Source organism: Microchirus variegatus, assembly GCF_963457635.1.
Source record: "Microchirus variegatus genome assembly, chromosome: 21".
NCBI lineage: Eukaryota > Metazoa > Chordata > Actinopteri > Pleuronectiformes > Soleidae > Microchirus > Microchirus variegatus.
Window position 1 is genome coordinate 17,175,453 of NC_139822.1, and position 21,660 is coordinate 17,197,112.

Sequence of the window (21,660 nt, forward strand, 5' to 3'; positions counted from 1 at the left end):
TCATTTGGTCGTCATCAGACCCTCGAGTTTGGGGTTGACGAAGGAGAAGCCGGCGAACGCCGCCTGGTCCATGGAGTCGATGAGGTTCTTGTCGGCGTGCGAGAGGCGGGGCTTCTCGCTCAGGAACTCGCGGTCGAAGTTGCTGTAGTCGCCGGCCGATTTCTGCAGACGGCAGTTCATAAAAAAAATCAGTCAATAAGTGTTTTTATTGTTTTAAGAAAAAACAGGCGATGGAGAAGTGAAGAAGTCAATGAGAGAAGGAAGTGAGGTAAAGGAGACAGGAAAGGAAGTGAGGAAGTGAACTCAAAACATAAATAGAAACAGGTAAAACGTCGTGAAACAGAGAAGTGAATCAGTCGTCGGCGCAGTGAAATACAACAACTTTAAAGAGAGCAGATTAGTGTCAGACCCTTAAAACTGAATAAAAAGGTGTATTTTGACGCCTGTTAAAACTGCTAATATGCTAATAAAACGCATAATAAATTACAGTTAATTAGCATTAAATTAAAACGTGCAGGGATGCATTCACAGGCAAAATTAAGTCAAAATGAAGAAGAAAGGTGAGTTAATGGAGTTTATATATATATGTGTATATATATTTATATATATACACATATATACATATATGTATATACGGACATATATACATATATATGTATATATGTGCGTATATATATGTATATGTATATATATATGTACATATACATATATACACATGTATATATATATTTTATATATACATATACGTATATATGTGCGTATATATATATATACATATGTATATGTATATATACAGTACATACGTATACATATTTACATGTGTATATATATGTACATATACGTATATACACACACATATACATGTATATGTGTATTTTTACACATATATGTATACATCTATATATATACATCTATATATATATATATATATAGATATATATATAAATATATAGCGACATAGATGAGTGAAGCTGAACCAAAGTGGATTTAATCCCTTTTTCCTCCACAACAACTCAAAATAAACCACGATGCTTGGATTATGTTAATACTTCTCAGCTGCTGCAGGTCAACTGATGGTAAATCTGAACTCTTTTATCTACTCATAAGTGTTTGGTGCTGATAACCTTTAATGTAGTGTATAGCATGTAGTGCGTGTTTATAAGTGTAGTCGCTGGTTCCTCCTGGATGTAAGAATAACTGTCGTCATTTCTCTGTCACCATAAATAAAGACTAACAACCAAACTGTGACAGTCAGAGCAGAAATCATCTTAATCTCAGGTATTTGTTACACTCTAAACTGTAAATATTAATGCTGTATATATTCTGGTTTATTACCTTAAAAAACTAAAAATGATTCCATCTAAAAGGCAAAGTGGGAACGGGCAACCTGGAGATCATAAAGAGGATAAACGAGGCTCGTACCACTTTGGGCTTGAACGGGGGAGTCACGTCTCTCCTCTCCAGCGTTTGCCAGTTGATGGTTTTGAAGAAGGGATGAGCACGAATGTCGCCCACGACGCCCAGCCTGCGGTTGGGGTCTCGTTCAAAGAGCTGCGACAAAGACACGAGGTCAACAACATCGACGACAATACAACTAAAAGTTCCTGGTAACGTAACCGTCGACTCACCAGTTCCAGTAAACTTTTGGCCTCCTTGGTGATCCAGCGAGGATAGTGCGGCGTGTCCGTCCGGATGGACTCGAACAGCTCGTCCTCGTCGTCGCCTTGGAACGGCGACTGACCGATCAGCATCTCGTACACGAGCACGCCGAACGACCACCAGTCCACCGAGAAGGTGTACTTCTGTCCCAACAGGATCTGAGGAACACAGAGCACAACTAACTGTCTTAACTGTCCAAAAAACGGTTCGCGTCACAGGCTTCCAAACTTGGCAGGTGACCGACTAGCGGCACCAGTGTGTGCGGCGACGACTTTGGCGTCGTTCGGACAGGAAACGAAAGAGACATCGGTCGAGATGCGACAGCTGTATCTCTAATACAGCTTCTGCTTCTGCTCGCTCTCAAACATCGCGATATTTTAAATCTGTTGGCGTCAACACTAACGCACGTTAACGAATGCCGCGTTTCCATGACGACGTACCAGAAAAAGGCGCCATTTCCCAGTTAGCTGCGTTAGCGCCGTTAGCACGCCTACAGTCGAACTGGATCGGTCTGTTTATTATATTATTAAACGAAAAGAGCTACTACAAATAACCAGCGTACCTGTGTACTGCGTGTGTGTGCCTTTGTTTTTAAAGTTTAGGGTTAACTTTAGAGACTCATTTTAACAATCGGGAGTCGTACGTAAACATGACGTCAAGCGCTTTTTTTTCCCCGGTCAGTCGCCATGGAACTTAACTTAACCTTAAGACTTTAAGTGCGTCAACGTTTACGCGTGACGTCATGTTTACGTGACTCCCGATTGTTATAATGAGTCTCTAAAGTAACGCAGTTTTTACGTGCCAGGGCACCTTTTGCCAGTTAGCTGCGTTAGCACCTTTAACATCGTTAGCGCCGCCTATAGTAGAACTGGAGCAGTCTGTTTATTATTAAACAAAAAGAGCAGCGCTACAGATAACCAGTGTACCTGTGTACTACGTATGTGTGCCTCTGTTTTTAAAGTTTAGCGTTACTTTAGAGACTAATTTTAACAATCGGGAGTCACGTAAACATGACGTGCGCGTGACTTTTTCCCGTCAGTCGTCATGGAAACTCGGCATGCGTTAACGCCCAAAATGCCCAAAATCTTGTATTATTTATGTTCAATTTAAATAAAAAATAACTTAAGTTGTGGACAAACCTCTGGTGCGATGTAGTCGGGCGTTCCACAGAAGGTGGTCGCTCGTGCGTCTCCAAACACCTTCTCCTTGCACATGCCGAAGTCTGCGATCTTGATGTGTCCGTCCTTGTCCAGCATCACGTTGTCCAGCTTCAAATCTCTGCAGAGAGACAATTCTGTAGTCTGGAATACAACAACAACAACAAAATCTCCAGTCTAATCTGGATTATGGATCTTACCTGTAGATGATTCCTTTGGCGTGGAGGAACTGCAGCCCCACGATAATCTCTGCGCCGTAAAATCTTAAAAATGTACAAAAACAAACCATTAAACACAGTTTTCAATGATAAATCCACAAACTTTCAAAGGATTTCAAAGTTTGTGGACTCACGTGGCTCTGTTGAGATCGAAGCGCCCTTTGTCCTGGATGTGGAACATCAAGTCTCCTCCGTTCAGGTACTCCATGACGAAGAAAAGATGCTCCTGTGGAGACAAAAACGTTGTCGTCAGCAAAACAAAAGACACACGAGAGAGAGAGGGAGAGAACGGACAGATCCAGACCAAAGAGTCCGATCTTACTTTGGACTGGAACGTGGAGTAGAGGTGCGTGAGGAAGGGATTCTCCCAGGCGAGCGACAGCACCCTCTTCTCCACCATGGTGCACTCCACGTCGTCGTCCATGAGGACCACGTCCTTCTTCAGGACCTTCACGGCAAAGAACTGGCCTTTACCTTTCAGCTCAGCCAGCAGCACCTGCAGCATCAGAGAGAGAATTCACGAGCATCAGCGTTAGATCAGGTCAGAATAAAAATCCACGTTAGTCCAGATGTCATCCACGTTGGCGTATAATCCCCATATTGCATGTTTTTTGGACTGCGGGAGGAAACCGGAGTCCAAAAAACGCCTCGCAACAGTGATCAGGTGACCCCTGACTATGTGCCAATCACAGATGCTGCTGTTCATTACACCATGCAGCTCCAAATAGACAGATAAACCCAAAACGGTGCAAATGTCTCAGGGACATGATTGGATATTTTTATTTAATAATGCTATAACGACCATATAGTGTTATTATTTGTCCAGAATATATGGGATTCTATTGGTTTAAAATAACAAAATATCGATCTCTTGTCGCTAAAACACAGTGGCGTAAAAAGATCACGCAAAGTCAGCTATAGACTTTTTCACAGGAGTCAGATTTTATTCCCTACAAGATCATTTCACACACACACACATATATATATATATATATATATATTCACACACTGGTATAGATCCATAGAAAAGGGTTCTTAGAGACTGTTGAGACTGTGAGACAAACCTTGCCAAAGCTGCCTTTTCCCAGCACTTTGTGGAACACGAGTTGGTTCATGCTGAGGCGGAGCTTAGAGGCTACAGGAGCAACAGGGGTCGGAGTCGAACCCTCGGTCACGTTGTTGTTGCCACCTGTAGTCAACACACACGTTAGTTAATATGTATTATTATGAAAATGTATCATAAAACCAATTTTACTCTTTATATTGGTTTATTAATCCGTTTTATTGTTTGTATTTTAGGTCTTTTAGGTTGTATGTTATACTATATTATACTATATTTCATTTATGGCTGATGTACAGCACTTTGTTACAGTGCTTTATAAATAAAGTTGGATTGGATTGGATTATGCATAAGATGAATAGAATAGAAGACAATGTTTGTGGGGGCAAAAACTAAAATTCATACAATCAAACATCATGACTTTAAATTTAAAAAAACTGAAAATAATATTTATAGAAAGTTTTATCTTAAAAATTAAACAAGGATTTAAATCAGACTTCTTTGTTAACTACATTACAATGACCACATCTTACCACTAGGGTCCACTGTTGGTTTGTGGACATCTTGGTAGATCCCAATATCTGCTGCATTATCAGGCTTCTTCGTAGAATTCTGTGGAGTAGAATAAAGAAAAACATTCATGACATCATCCAAGTAACTTGAACTTTACTTTACTTTAATTAATTTTTCAGCTCATATGTTAAATTAAAATAATAATACAAGACAGTTAATGATATATTACAGAATTAAACGTGGATCTACTTCGCTCTGTCATGTGTTACCATTATTTCCACATTTATTAAATACATTTTCTCCAGCGAGACATGTTGTTTTTCTTTCGGTTCCTACCTGAGAGATCTGCGACAGAGCCTCTGCCAACAGTTTCTGGTTGATTCCGCACAGATTGGCCACTTTGGTCTGACAGTAGCTGTGAACGTTCATGCCACAGTCTGTGGTCGTTAAAAAAACAGGGACACAACAAAGAAGTCGTGTCAAACGTGAGACAGGAGGTAAAAAAACAAAAAAAACATAAAAAGAGTGACAATCAAATGAATAATGGGGGAGGGGGGGGGGGTTTGGACTCACCTTCACATTTGAGGCCTTGTTTGTAGAGACCCCACAGCAGGCTGCCACAGTGGTCACAGAACGTTGGGCTCTTGTAGTTGTAGAATTTGAAGCGATGGGGCATGTCAATTTTGAAGCGCTCCTTCTGGAACTGCAGACGCCACAGAATAAATGCCATTATAATAAATTCGAAATACATCTAATTTCATTGCTTATATATACACACAGACTATTTACTCTCACATTCACTCCTATGGTTAATTTAGAGCAGGGGTCTTAAACTGAAATAATGTGAGGGCTACATGTACTTAGCAGGAAATACAGTTTAGTAGGTGTAAGGTCTGGGATGTCAAGATATCAAAGTAATTGCTGTTAAGTATTCAGCAGTAATGCAATAATTCTAAAAAATATGCTTTAATATAGTTTTTTTTTTAAATAGTTTAGCCTCCAAAAAGGGGTCAACAATAAGCAATAAGGACACTTATAATTTCCCCACATAATTTCAAAATAAAAGTGTTTGTTTTGAAATACATATACGTATATACATATATATATATATATATATATATATATATACACATATGTCTATATATGCACATATACATATGTATATATATATGTACATATACACATATATATATGTGCATATACACAAATATATACATATACACACACACATATATATATACACATCTATATATACACACATACATACACATATATAACTTATAACTTCTTGCTCACCATCGTCTCACGGCTGTTGGCTGCCGTCCCGGTGCATCTGCCGATGATCTTTTCGATGCATTTCTTGTGGATTGCAGCGTTGCATTCTGGGTGAAATGAAATGTTCAAATGACGTGATAAATGACAAATGTCAGCATTAATTAAAAATGTACAGTAAATAAAGTTACTTGGTAGTGGAAAAAAACACACAAACACTCACGTCTGCACTTGTAACCTTGCTTGTTGAGGCCCCTGAATGGGAGCAAACAAAGTGAATTAAAACGTGTGTCATTGTGAAGTAAATAAAAATAAACATCATCGGGATAAAGACGCAGATTAAGAGAAGGAAAAGTTAAGGTTTTCTTCCTGCAACAGAAATACGGGATTATCAGCAAACATTACCATGAAAAACAAGTTGATTTCCATTGTCAGGAAAATGGTTAGTTTTTCCGGCAAGAGACCGTGCACGTGTATTTAATTCGTCCACAAGAGGGAGCCGGTTTCTTTTCAATCATTAAAGAACCTTGTTTTTTTGTTGGTTTGTTTTTCACGTGAAAAATGATGCATCTCGAATAACATATTTTTTCAACAATACAACTTTTACTAACTCATGTTAGCTTATGTATTTGTTACATTACATTATTTTGAAAAATGTCAACAAGTTTACGCGACTCCCGATTGTTAAAATGAGTCTTTAATGTAACGCTAAACTTTAAAAACAGAGGCGCACACATACGCAGTACACAGGTACGCTGGTTATTTGTAGCGCTGCTCTTTTCCTTGTATAAACAGACCAGCTCCAGTTCTACTGTAGGCGCGCTAACGGCGCTAAAGGTGCTAACGCAGCTAACGGATAAACAGTGCCTGGACTCGGGTGCCGCGGCACGTAAACATGACGTCGCGCGCGTCTTTCTCCAGTCAGTCAGTTGTGCGTTAACATGCGTTAGCGTGCGTTAACCTAGTGCCCAGCACTATATTTTATTGATCTACTTTTTTAATGATTTCTTATAAATATTCACATTTAAGAAGCTGAAAAAAAAATGCTTTCAATATGAAACAGACAGACTCTCATCCAAACAGTAGCGTTAAGTATTTTGATAAAACGGCAGCAGGGCGTGGTCTCACCAGAGGAAATCTTTGCAGACGGAGCAGAAAGTGGGCTGACCGAAGAAGGTGGCGGTGAACTCGTGGTTCTTGATGAGGTGAACCTTGGGCTGCTTGAACGCTCCTCTCCTCCGGTTCAGGGTCATGACCCCATCCTCGGGAATGGCCTTCGCGGCCCTCACTGACGGCTTCGGAGGAGGAGCTGAGGAGCGACAAAGAATACACTTTGATTCAGCGGGGTGACATCACTCTATACGGTGTTTTGCACACAAAGAGCGTTGGCTGTTACTTTTACCCATGTTCTATCCCGTCATTCCAAAAACACCTGGAATGCACCAATATGAGAGCGGACATCATCATAAATCAAGCTTCAGCTTCGTTTTTCTTGTTATAAAAAAAGATTTCAAGCACTTTCTCACCGGGGAATCTGAAAATTAAACATTTTGTTTACAGTCGTGCATTTCACTGAACGCCATACGAAGCTTAAAAGCACTTTGGTGCTTAGAAACTATGAAATAAAGGTTATATTTGAAGTTAAATGGAATCTTTAACCCCTTGATGCACTCAGACACATTTAATTTATGCAAGGTGGTTCATTTTTAGTCCATTGAAGACCAAAAAATACTCACACTAAAGACCCTAAAGAGCGCTGGCATTATATCCCTCCTCGCGCCACACAACACTAGCTCTGAGGCCTTCGGTTTAACCGTACGACCGAATGCGTAAAAAAGCAAGCAGCTTTCAAGTTGCACCTTTTTCCCCATGTCCTCCTTTCATGTGTCATTTTTATGTACAAAAAAAGAACAACGTGTTCACAGTAGAGCGACGCGTTCACCAAATGTTCAAAGTACCTCAACGTCTTCACAGCGACCGTCTGCGCAGCTTTGAAATGAACGAAATCACAGGAAACTTTTTCGCGAATCGTCAAAGTTAAGAGCAGCTGTGAGAACCGACCTCACGTGGAGCACCTGTGCACAGGTGAGAAGAAGAGCTACTCATATGTTCTACACTCTTAGAAATAAAAGTGCTAAGTAGAACCATATAAGGTTATTCGGCTTGTCCTCATAGGAGAACCCTTTTTGGCTAGAACCCTTTTACAACCCTTTATTCAGGAAAGGGGTTTTAAAGGGTTCTCTGGATCAAAATGGTTCTTACTGGAACCATTAGTGTTACCAAGAACCCCAGAAGCAAATGGTTCCTGGTAGAACATCAGCCCTCGTACACTCTTAGAAATATAAGTGCTAAGTAGAATCATATAAGGTTCTTTGGCTTGTCCTCATAGGAGAACCCTTTTTGGCTCCAGGGAGAAAGGGTTCCACCTGGAAGCCTTTTGGAGTGTTCCACCTGGAACCCTTTTGAAACCCTTTATTCAGGAAAGGGGCTTTAAAGGGTTCTCTGGATCAAAATGGTTCTTACTGGAACCATTAGTGTTACCAAGAACCCTTGAAAAACCCTTTCTTTGGGAGAGGGTTTTTCAGAAGCAAATGGTTCCAGGTAGAACCTCAGCCCTTGTAGAAGGACCCTTTTGGAACCCTTATTTCTAAGAGTGTATGATATATGTATATATATATACACATACATACATACATATATATATTTATATATATATATATTAACACAAAAAAGTTCTATAACAGTGAAGAAAATCCACAGGCCAAAGCTGCTGCTGGGAAATGAAGGACAAAAACACAGTAACGCCCCTTTAAATAAGCCGCTCCATTTGACACAAGTCAGCAGGGTGGGGTCAGGGGTCAGGGGTCAGACGGCAGCGGAGGCGTCAAACTAAGATTATCTCAATCTCTGTGAGAGCAGGTGGGAGGAGGTGGGAGGAGGAGACAGATGACGGACAGGGAAAAGTGGTTAAGAGCGACGAGGTGAGAGCGATAAGCCAATTTCCTGTGTGCCCACTCCACAGACAGATGTTTATGTTTGGACAGTGATTCACCGAGACCAGCCAAGAAAGTGAGGGGAGGGGGGAGGGAAAGACACACACACACACATACACACACAACCATGAGGTCTGTTCACACATGACTAAAAATACTGCAGGCTGCTTTTCAGGAAACCTGTGGAGAGAGAGTGAGTGAGAGAGAGTGTAGGCTGACGGAGGAGGGAGCTCTTTAATGAGACGTGGACACACCTCCCTCTCGTGAACCCCCGATTCCCACACAAGAACCAGATTGTGAGTCTCTCCCACCAAACTCTACAGTGTGGAACTAAACTAAACACAGTCCAACATCGTCTGTTTCTGACAGCTCCACTGAATACTAATCGTTATTCTAAAGGGAATAAGGTGGATACGGCACCATGCTTTTATTTTGAGTCCGACATCCGATAAACTGACATCACAACAACAACACGTGTGTGCTGAAGCGTTTAAAAGACACAATTCTCCAATAAAGATGGAAATAAACCATCAACCCACAACATAACTCGGCTAAAATGCCGTCTGTGTATAGTGAAGTAAAGCGAGTCGAGCTGAAACGACTAATCGATGGGTGGGTCAATACATATCGATTTGTTGATATATCGTCGTTGATGATCAATACACCAGGGCAAATATCGATATTTTAATGAACAAATTAAAGCGCTCTAAAGTAAACATCCTCTGCCAGTTTCACTCACCCCACAGGGGGGTGGGGCGAGTAGGAGTTGTTCCTAAAGTTCAGCTGTGCATGTTACAAGTCCCTGGTGGTCTAGTGGTTAGGATTCGGCGCTCTCACCGCCGCGGCCCGGGTTCGATTCCCGGTCAGGGAACTACATGTTTTTTTAATAACCACAACTCTCTGTTTTGGCTCGGTTGTGCTTACACTGGTTTGGAATGATGTGGGTTTCATTGAAATGAAGTATTTAGCAGGATCTGAATTCAATGCTTGCTTTTCCTGAGTCACTGGATCCTTTTTTTTCCTACTTTATTGCGGGTATTAACATCACAAAAGATGAATAAAGGTCTAATCTGTCAACCAGTGCCAACAAGAAAAACCCTAACCAAACTCAAAAAGGGGAGTTGAGGGCTTGATCACTCTTGTAGGACATTAAATCCATCTCCACGACCCATTAACTCCATTTTTGTGCAATTAGTTTTTAAGCTTATAAGTAATTTTTTCTCCATTTCTTTAATTTCATTAACGTCCTGTGTCATTGAATCCAATCAAAACACATGTAATGAGTCTTGGAAGAGGAGATTCAACAATTTAACTTCACTTTTGTGAACTACAACGTCTTTAATATGATAGAAGATTTGATCAAAAAATGTAGTTTTTACCTGCATCACTGTCCTCCAGGAAGAACTGCACAGCCATCTGGATCCTCCCCGAAGGCATGAGGTCCACCCAGAACTCGGTGCGTCCGTTAGTTTTGGACATTTTACAGCGCTCTGCCAGCACAGACACGCCCACAGTGGCCTTGGCCAGCGGCTCCTCGGCCTTCTGCATGAGGACCACTTCCACCACGCGTCCCTCGTAGATGTGGGCATCGAAACAGGCCTTCCACTCTGGATACATGGTGGGTTTCTTCTGGACCAAGGTCTTCCCTCGCTCTGCGAAAAAGGGACACGGGGATCATCTTTGAAAGCCATTACACAACATATCAGGAAACAGATCTCTGGGGTCTCTACGGGTCATCAATTTTAGATTTGGCAGAGATTTATATGCCTTCCTGATGCAACCTTTCCATTCCACCAGGATTGAGATAGACGCTAAGACTACATTGGATGTGCCCCCCCTGTTGGCTGAGGTCAATTTAGAGTGTCCAATTGACAATGAGGACCGGGCCTTGACCTGGCAGAGATTGAAGTTATGAGTCCAGTTATGAGCCCACTTCCCTTCTGTTCAGCCATGGGTTGTCCAATACATCAGAGACTAATGTCGCATTCCGTGCTGTTAATGGGATTTCTGCTTTAGTCGTAGATACAGCCGTTGCATTTAAGGACTGCAGGAAATGCCACACCCTCTAATGCCATGGTTCCCAATCTGGGGTCCAGAGATCACATTGGGGGACACACTCTATTGGATAATCAGAACTCGGTATCACCCAAATTAAAACCCCTTTATTTTGGTCCACCTTTAAATTTATGAAGACGTTAGCAGCCATAGCTGATTGCATTCCTATTTTTAGCAACCATACGACAAAATATCACATCTGAGAAACGTAAAAGTACCAAAGACTTACCGGTGTAAGGAGTAAGAAAGAAAATAAGGCTATATACAATCACAAGAGCTAACTTGGTTGGATTTTATGGCAGTTTTTATCCATATACACAGTAAGAATAGGAACAAAAAATATACAAACTACTGTTTATTTTTGCATATAAACTATTATTGCGTGGACAGGAATTGGGGGCCTGGTTTGTCTTTGGGCTTTAATGCTCTAATGTTTGCTGTATTCAAAAAAACAAGCATATTCAAACACTCCCCAGTCGTATTCACAACCTAATAACTCTCAGGTTTTCAGTCAGGACAGGAAAATGTACGATTATGACCTGGACTTGTGGAGGTGGACTCACTTTGCTTCTGGACTTCTGAGCCCTTTAAACAGATGGTGACTGTTAGCCGAGCTAAAACCCTCTGACAAACTGTGGACACCTGGACATACCTGTGTTGACAGACTCCTTCATCTTGACGGCGCAGATGGGGGTGTCGGGGGAAGAGGGCAGAGCGCCCAGGTCGAAAGCATTGAGAGAGATACGCAGGAAGGGCGCCATGGTGACCAACGCTCACCAACGCCTCCTAGAAGAAGAGACACGGGGAAACAAGAGGTCAGGGACAGTAGCTATCAATCTGTTTTATCTCCAAATAAGGGTTCTGTTCATTATTCAATCATAATTTGGTCCATAAAATGTTGAAAAATGTCCATCAGTGTTTCTTTCTCTTTGTTTTATTGGCAGCAGCAGCACTGATGCTGGTGATCACACATACACACACACACACATTCTTGTACTTGCTGCCTACTGGGTTGCTGACAAAGTGAGGACCAGCATTTCCACTTTATAAATCAACACAATTACAAATATCTACTTCATGAATGACATCTACAAAGAACTACTGGTTGCAGTACCATAAAATGTCTGCAGGTGGAGCCCCAGAGCAAAAAGGGGTGGAAAACTTTTTCGATTTTTTTTTTTTTCTTATTTTTGGTCCAAAATTTTATAAAAACGTCATACTATACTATGTCGTGCAAAATATGAAAAAATCTACGACAAAACATTTTTGGTCCAAAATTTGACAAAAACATCATACTAAACTATGTCGACCAAAATTAGAAAAAAAAAAATTGACCCAAAATTTTTGGTCCAAAATTTGACAAAAACAACATATTATACTATGTCGACCAAAATTTGAAAAAAAAGAATTACCCAAAATTTTTGGTCCAAAATTTGACAAAAACGTCATACAATACTATGTCATCCAAAGGTTGAAAAAAAAAAGTGAAAAAAAAAATTTGGTCCAAAATTTGACAAAAACGTCATACTATACTATGTCGTCCAAAATTTGAAAAAGAAAATTGACCCAAAATTTTTGGTCCAAAATTTGACAAAAACGTCATATTATACTATGTCGTCCAAAAGTTGAAAAAAAATGTGAAAAAAAAATTGGTCCAAAATTTGACAAAAACGTCATAATATGAGAAAAAAGTCATATTATGAGAAAAAAGTCATATTATGAGAAAAAAGTCATAACAGGAGAAAAGTCATATAATGAGAAAAAAGTCATAACATGAGAAAAAAAGTCACATGAGAAAAAAGTCATTATGAGAAAAAATTTCACCACAAGAAAAAAGTCATTACATCAAGAGAAAAAAGTCACAATATTATGAGAAAAATGTCATATCATGAGAAAAAAATCACAATATGAGATTTTACTTTATTAATAATAATAATAATAATAATAATAATAATAATGATAATAATAAGTATTTATGACTGATTTTCCTCCAAGTATCACCAGAGGAAGTTTGCGTACTACAGTTTGAGAACCAAGGCTTTCGAAGTTGTTGTTTTTTAAAAAAAAAGGAAACTTTCAAAAGTGAACTTCCGCTGAGGCTGACTTGCTCCAATGACGTCGTGTTCTCTCGACTTCCTCTCTCAGTAATTCTTGAAGTTTGTTTTAACGTGTCAGTGTTAAAGGAAATAAAATGTTCTAATAATAATAATAATAATACACCTTCCTTTCAGCACTCGAGGACACCGAAAAATGAATACAGAACAGTATAAACCAAAGAAAAGAACAAAAACTGACTGCTGTTGTCATGGAGACAGCCTGGCGTGGGGAGTAAATCTCCACAAACTAATTTCTTACTTAAAGAAGAAGCAGTACTTCTTAACATTTAAATGATGCACAATAATTACATCCACGTCGTCCACGTTATTGTTAGTTTAAGGCAGCAAACGTGGGTTTTTGTCTCCGATTGAAAACGTTTTGGGCCAATATTCAATTAAAAACTTGGCCCTCGACCACATTTCCATGCTGATCCCCGCTTCAAGGAGTCGTGTAGTATTAATAGTAATAACACAGATTACACAGGGGTACGTCTAACTTTTCTCAACTTGGGGGCAGCGAGTCAATCCTCGTGTTGCACATGAGAAGTGACAGCTCATTAATATCCAGACTGTGTCACATTACACTCACACAGATGCAAAGTCACACACTACAGCAGCAGCAGCAGCAGCAGCAGCAGCAGCAGCAGCAGCAGCAGCAGCAGCCACAGGCCATATTAGCCTCTGACCTAATTCCTCAAACAGCAGCAGAACTGCTGCAGAATTCCTCCAGGAATTTCCACACAGCACTTTTTTTTTCTTTTCTGTGTGAGCTTTTAAGTTCCTTGACTTGATCTTTTGAAAGCTTTGGCTCCATTAACATAATCCTGGTTTAATAGTCATTTCTAACACATGGCAAAGCCGGCTGCGGTTTAAGGCGGCATAACCTGAATTCAGAAAGGACGCTAAGCTGCTCTGTAATTCTACGTTCGTCGGCCGTAATCTCCAGAGCAGAATGGACACAAACACACTCGGGTAACAATCTTTCATGAGGAGGAGACATGTTTGGCTCGATTTATTGATTCTTTTCACATAGATGAAACGTACAATGAGGTCATTATTCTGACCCAAGAACCATGGTTGTCAAACTGTGGACCTTCCTCTGGTGGTACTGTATACTGTATATATACCCCTGGGTATGTGATCGGAGTAGAGCGTCAAAAATGAAACAAATAATGCAAAAACATGAATAGATATGAATAATTAAAGTCACCTTCTTCCAATCTAATCTGGCTCTACCAGTATCTGAACTACATGTGAGGAAGTGGAACTTGTGTTACTGCTTTTTCCCCGTCATTAGACCTGCCCTCAAAAGTTCAGTTTCAAAAAAAAAAGTCACAATATGAGAAAAGTCATATCATGAGAAAAAAGTCATAATATCACGAGAAAAAAGTCATAATATCACGAGAAAAAAGTCACTATACTATGAGGAAAAAGTCATAATATGAGAAAAAAGTCATAATATCATGAGAAAAAAGTCACAATACTATGAGGAAAAAGTCATAATATGGGAAAAGTCATATCATGAGTAAAAAGTCATAATATCACGAGAAAAAGTCACAATATTATGAGGAAAAAGTCATAACATCACAAGAAAAAAAGTCATAACATCATGAGAGAAAAATCACAATATTATGAGAAAAAAGTCATAACATGAGAGAAAAGTCACAATATTATGAGAAAAAGTCATAATATCACAAGAAAAAAAGTCACAGTATGAGAGTCATAATCATAAAAGTCATAATATCATGAGAAAAAAGTCACAATATTATGAGAAAAAAGTCATAACATAACATAGTGTACATATATATATATATGTATATATACACACATACATATACAAGTATACTGTATATTTAACTTCTCAGCATGCCAGTTTCTTCTCTCCACACACACACACACACACTTTCTTGAGTACATATAGTAACAGCTACATAAGAGAGCCTTGTTTTCCCCCAGAGAGAAAGAGGGAGTGGAAAAGTTGAGCACATGCAGTCGGTGAAGGGGCGTGTCGAGAAAAAGAGCAACAAAGAGGACGGAGGTGGAGGCAAAAACAAGGATAGACAACATTGTGTAAGGCAGCAGAAATCAGACGCAGTGACAGAAGCAGGTTAATGTTCAGGAGTTCCGGGCCGCAGCGATCTAGAGTGACTTTAAAAACAAACAAATGTAACTACACACAACTGTAGTATGACTGAGAACATACAAGGAATCAGAAGTTAACTGTACTGATAAGAAAAGAAAACAGCGATTGTTCAGCAGTTTGACTGGATAAACGCTTCCTGTCTCCTTCCGTGTTGCTGCTGTATACACACAAACGCTCCCCCTCAGGCAGGTCTGATATATGGTGTTATTGTCTGTCCGTCTGACTATTTATTTTAAAGTATTTCCACAGTACGGCCCTGTAGTGCGTCTATCTATAGATCATTTATTCATCAATTAATCTGGTGACTTTTAGTTGTTTGGTCCATGCAATAAAATGACAGAAAATTTTGATAAATGTCGGTTATTGTGTATGTATTGAATGATGATTGACCAAAATAACTCCTTTGTTAAATGGAGCAAAACAACTCTAATTACCACAGCATGTACAGTACAGTATGCCGGGCCTGTAGGTGGCGCTGTAAAGCTGCCAAAAGATGCACCAATTTTTGGAAATCAGTGCAGCTAGTGCCAGATAATGTTTTCGTACAAATTGCTTATCTTATCTAAACGTTTAGTGAACAACACCCATGATCCGTCAAAAGTCAAAGTCAAAAAGTCAATCAATTAAGAATAGTTTTGATTCATAGATATCAAGAAACAAGATATCACCATTTTGAGGTGTAATTTTTCGACATAATATGGATCAAATAATCGTCAGGTCAATCGATTATGAGAAGAATCATTAGTTGCAGCCTTAGATTCGTCGTGATTCTCTTGGTCGTGGCAACGTGGCACTAAACGTCATACCAGAATTGTTTGGTGTGTAATTTCTTGCTTGTTTTCTAATGAAGGACTCAGGAGGCGGAATAATAAGTTACTTACCGCTGCTTTAAATACATGGACGTCTTTAGCTTCCGTCCTAGCCTGAAAGTGTCGGCAGGGAGTCGCTAAATGTTAACGCTGGACTCCCCTGCCTGTGGTGCATGTGTGAACATTGCGCAACACAAACAATCCATGAATAATACACTGACTGGAGGGTGGCAACTGTACTTGGAAAACATTACATAAAGACGGAGATACAAGTAACTAGAGCGCAACGCTCGACCGGGAAGATGTCAGCCGTCTGTCAATCGAGCTTCTGGGAAGTTTAACTCTACGCTACGTGAGGAATTCAGAAGATTACAGCAGCGAGCGATGGAGAAACAATAGAACGCAAATATTCCATTACAGGACGCGAATCAAACGGCACAATAGAGGTGACAGAGATGCACGAGAGATAGACTTCAATCGTCTAATCGATGCACAAAAGCACAAGTCAGAGGGCTGGTATGCAGCGGATTAGAGGCGACGACGTCTGCTGGTAAGGAGTGATCGAGCTGGTCGAGCAGGTTGGGAAGGTCCTACGTGTCAACCTTTAATCAGCATGTCTGAACAAAGACAGGTGCAATTATGAGAAGGACAGCAGCAGAGTTTCCTTCACACAAGTTAAATGCACATCAGCGACAGAGGTGTTTTTTCAATTCTTTGTGGAAAGATTCTTAACGTGTGAGTCGCAGAGCAGCTGGAAGGGACTCGAGAGTTTTGTGCAGAGATACATTCTGTACTGTAAATTCGAGTTTGATGACGCAGAGCCCGATGAACGTTTAACCCCCCAAGGTTTTATGCAACACACACAGTCCTACGGTTTGAGTACAAAGAACACAGATCCTAAAGCACACATGGGCAACGTAAGGCCCTGGGGCCAGATCTGGCCCGCAAATCCAGTTTTATCCAGCGCCGCCACGTCCTCACAGTTGACCTCAACTTGACCCTTGATGAACCAAGTCCTTAAACACTGCAAACACGGACCAAACATTGCACGCAGTCTACAGTTTACATGCAACGTTTAATCAAGCTAAGGCCATAGTCTGACTAAGACAGGCAATCGGACAACTTGCCAAATCCGAGGATACGTGCCAAGTAGAAAATCGATTTATCGGACATGTACGTCTGACTGCCGCCTACATAGGGTTCACTGAAGAAGGATGCCGCCGCTCCAGTCCGACTAAGCAAATACACGCAGGAGTAATCAGACTATGAATCACATTATCCAGGTACATTAGTCCAACTAAGGCTAGCTAAATTTTAGTCAGACTTAATGTGTTTTAATGACATTAAGAAAACCAAATTATTGTCTTAGTCTGACTAATTAACAATTATTAGCAATTAACATTTCAAGAACGGTAAATCACTGACAACAGGAAGAAGCTCCAACAGATTAAGTATAATTATGTTATAAAAAAGTGACAGTGACGGCCCTAAAACCTTAACATTGGAAACAGGTTTTTGTTTTTTTCTCAGCAGACATTTAATCTTACTCCAGGAAACGTATACAGCTTTTACAGTAAGTGTCACAAAGCTATGCACGCGAGCTAACCGGCTACAGGGATTCTTAATGTTTTCTCAGCTAAATGGAATGCCGCCAGTGTCAATATAGTTAATTACTCCTGTGATTCTATTTCTGTGACATGTCAATAATGTGAAATGTGTCATCATCGCAGATGGGGAAAGTACAGGCGGCTACGAAAAAGAAAGTGATAAAACGGCTGAATGAGACTTGTCGCTGCTTTTGCTTTCATTCTTGGTGAAGACAAAATGCCGAATAGTAGAAAGCATTGAAATTTTTATTGTAAATGCATGTCACTCCGACGTTGTGAGAGGATTCTTAGTGCGATACAACAGATGGAAAAGATGGAGGGTTAAGATAATAGCTGTAATTGCAACTTACGCAACAACTCCCCAACGGTTGAGATAAAGGCAGGAGTAAAGTCGGGACATCGTGTATCATTATCTGGATATGAAATGTTCTCAAGCGATATTTGGTCATAAGGTATCACAGAGCCATGGGTGGTATTTATTATGTCTGCCTCAGTGAGTGATAAAAGCTGGTCATCTGACAGGAAGGTAAATAAAATGACAACATGACAGACACAGGTACTGACCACTAAAGCAGAGTCACAGTCAGTCAAATATCAGACAAGCCACCGTGAGAATATATCACATTTGTGGGTTGTTGGGTCGCCATCGTGTGGCTGTGAAGATGATGCTAGCAGAGCTAACTGAATTAGCATAAGCGTCATACGAGCAACTGTTGCCATCTCAACGTAGATGGATAGAAATGGAGGTGATACACTTTGTAGAAACTATTAAATTCATCGGCAAATCACGGACTGGTATCGGTATTGGAAGATTCTCAAGATTGTCATATCAGTATCAGACTAGGGATTCACTGTATTATCGGCAGATATCGGATATTGGCAAATGCCAAGATCCACCAATATAGTAGCCTGAAAAAGCCTCTTTGACTTCTATGCTAGTGCCCCCTACAGCTGTGTTTTTATGCATATTTATTTTGCTATATGCTATATGTTAAGATATTTTATATCTGTTGCGACAGGAGCATGAAAAATATTATGCTAATTTCCCTACGTATATATCGGTATCGTTATCGACCCAAGCACACACAAAGTCCAATATCGTGCATCCCTATATCAGACATTCAAAAGTGGTATAAAATCATCCCTAATGATAACTTTAGTTGTTACTATGGTGACTTACAAAAAAGAGAGGATTAAAACCTAAAGGCGGTGAAGGTCAGTGGGTGCATGAGCAAATTAAAGCTGAACAAACAAGTGTCTCACAATTGCAATGAACCTGTACAAGTGCGGTCGGAATCGCGTGCACAGGTAATAACCTGTTGTGTGGTTGTTTGCGCAAAACGTCGACCGCTCTGTGAAGCTGCACTTTATGGCAGCTCATCAAAAAAAGAAAAACGCGCGTTGGAAATTAATCCTTGTAAAACAGGTTTTAATCTCAATGCGCCTGCCTTGTGGAAATCAAACAATGATCACGGAAAAGCTGTGATTCATGTTGGTTGAGCTGGAAGCGGTCTTCCGCACTATCATTTAAAACATTTAAGGCAGCAAATAACCATTATTTTCCTTGTCGAGTAATCTGTCTATTGGATTCAAGATTAATCAAATATATGCTTGGTGCATACAATGTTGATTTGTGCTTCTCAAACCTAGAAATTACACTGTTACCAAATGCCAAAATGATTCAATTTCTTTGTTATATGGAGCAAAAAATATATATATTTAAGCAGAATCGAGCACAAAAAATGTGTTTGTGACGCACGACAACAAAGACAGAAATATAGCCGTCTTGGTAGAAGTAGTATGAGATAGGTTAACTAACTACATTTTGAGGTATAAATAAAAAACATTTCTACAATATATGGACCAAACTATTACTTCATTAATCGAGAAGATAATCTACTTGTAATAGATTATGAAAATAATCGTTAGTCCTAGATTAAAGGCCCCATTGCGTGGACCCTGGTGTACTCCCGTGTCAGGGTCCTGTAGTATCTGACTTCACCACCGGGTGGCAGTACAAGTCTGGACGAAGAGAATAAGACGCATTCCTACCAAAGAAGAAGAGAACGATGATACATCTCCCTCAGATCCGTCTGGATCGGAAATTCGCGGAAGTATACGAGGGCTTTAACGCTCGGTAAACAACGTGGCACAAAAACAACGTCATGCTAGTTTTGCTCTCGGTTAGAAAGTATCGCTTGTTCTCAGATGAACGTACGCAAATAACCGTTAGTCGTAATCACGACCAATCAATCACTTCATGTTCTCGTTCGTTCGCAGACAAATCCAAGAGTAACTGTGTAATTCTAACACAAAACTTCTCTTAATCCACAGGTCTCATACCGAGGCATGTATTATTACAGTATGAACCCTGCCTCAGGAGCACATAGGTGTAGTTGTGTGCACACACACACACACACACACACACACACACACACACACACACATACACACACCCCTAATAACCTTGAACAAAGCAGCCTTTAATGAATTTCAGTGGCGACCGGCTGGAAAGAATCAAAGCCTACCTTTCTTTCTCCAGCCCAGGTTAATGTCTAACACTGCGACAACAAGCACACACACACACACTCACAGACTCACACTCACTTTGTCACAAGTCACTTTACTTTCAGGGACTTTTCAAAGACATTCATTCATTCATTCATTTTATAAACAAACCTTAACCAAAACGACTACTTACCTTAGCTACCTTAACGACACGCCCCCAAACACAAGCGCACACGGGTTTATGACCAGTTAATGTCTAACCCTAAACATAACCACAATTAAAATCTTAGTCATAACATAACCTCAGATAAGAGGTTCCGCCTCATTAGGACCAGGTTTTGGTCTCCGTGACGACTATAGGTCCGGTTTATGACCAGAAAAAAGGCAAAACAAAGTAAGTTGCTGGTTCAAAGACAGCTGTGTTTTACATATTGTTCTACACCGTCTACTAACAATAAAGGCGTTCTTTTCTGTAGTGAAGTGGTGACACATTTATTCCAAAGAACCTGGGTGTGACTTCACCAGATACCAAATTAAATAAGACGAGCCGTATAATTGTGTCTGTGTCTATGCGTGAATAATGGTGGCACATAAGACACGTTCAACAGCTCACCGTTTGTGATTTTCTTTCCCCGTTTTCTCATCCGTCAAACCTGCTGTACCAGCATGTAACGAATCCTATCGCTCTGTGAATGTGTGTGTGTGTGTGTGTCTAAAATACGTACAACGATATCTTTGTGGGGACATTTTGTGTGGGCCCCGCAACTTTAAAGTGCTTTTTTCAGGGTTAAGACCTGGTTTTAGGGTTAAAATTAGGGTTTAGGTTAGGGACTGTATTTTGTCCGTGATGTGTCTTCACTAAGACATATAAACAAGTGTGTGTGTGTGTGTGTGTGTGTGTGTGTGTGTGTGTGTGTGTGTGTGTGTGTGTGTGTGTGTGTGTGTGTGTGTGTGTGTGTGTGTGTGTGTGTTGGACAAGCATTAAGCGAGGTGTCCATTTCTGCACAGCTCACAAAGCCTTGGTTAAGTCAGACAAAAAAAAGTATCTGATCTAGGAAAGCTAAGCAGGATACCCTGATGTGTGTGTGTGTGTGTGTGTGTGTGTGTGTGTGTGTGTGTGTGTGTGTGTGTGTGTGTGTGTGTGTGTGTGTGTGTGTGTGTGTGTGTGTGTGTGTGTGTGTGTGTGTGTGTGACGGGGGGGTTGTGAAAAGAGACCAAGGGCAAGTACTCACTCAGTGCTGAATTTGCAGTCTTGCGCTAAAGTGTGCACGCGTTTACACAAGTGTGTGTGTGTGTGTGCGTGTGCGTGTGTGTAAACACAACAGGGGGTGTTATCTTAAAAAGAATCACATCTTACACACAATACAATATGATAAAACAGCAGCAGTGCAGCTACAGTTGTTGTTTTCGTTATTCTCTGGAACATAAAACAACGTCTTCGCCTTCTCACAGTGAGAACCAGCTTAAGAAATTGGACACTTACCCTCACTACACTCAAATGTTTTATCTTGTGACGTATGTTTGAAATCCTTCATTCTGATTTACTCAAGTGACACAAACGAGATAGAGC

The 21,660-nt window shown here is 40.3% G+C and overlaps 1 protein-coding gene across 1 annotated transcript; it reads right to left on the bottom strand.

Annotated features, from left to right (window-relative positions):
* LOC310942654 (protein kinase C delta type-like) lies at positions 1–11,688 on the bottom strand (the record flags this gene model as incomplete). Its single annotated transcript, XM_083908068.1, has 16 exons — positions 1–162; positions 1,423–1,551; positions 1,629–1,817; positions 2,799–2,937; positions 3,017–3,079; positions 3,169–3,260; positions 3,357–3,530; positions 4,099–4,223; positions 4,628–4,706; positions 4,944–5,044; positions 5,181–5,310; positions 5,904–5,989; positions 6,103–6,134; positions 7,008–7,167; positions 10,252–10,524; positions 11,580–11,688. The coding sequence occupies 16 exons, from the start codon at positions 11,686–11,688 to the stop codon at positions 1–3; spliced, it is 2,043 nt and encodes a 680-aa protein (XP_083764194.1).
* Between the last annotated feature and the right edge of the window lie 9,972 nt (positions 11,689–21,660).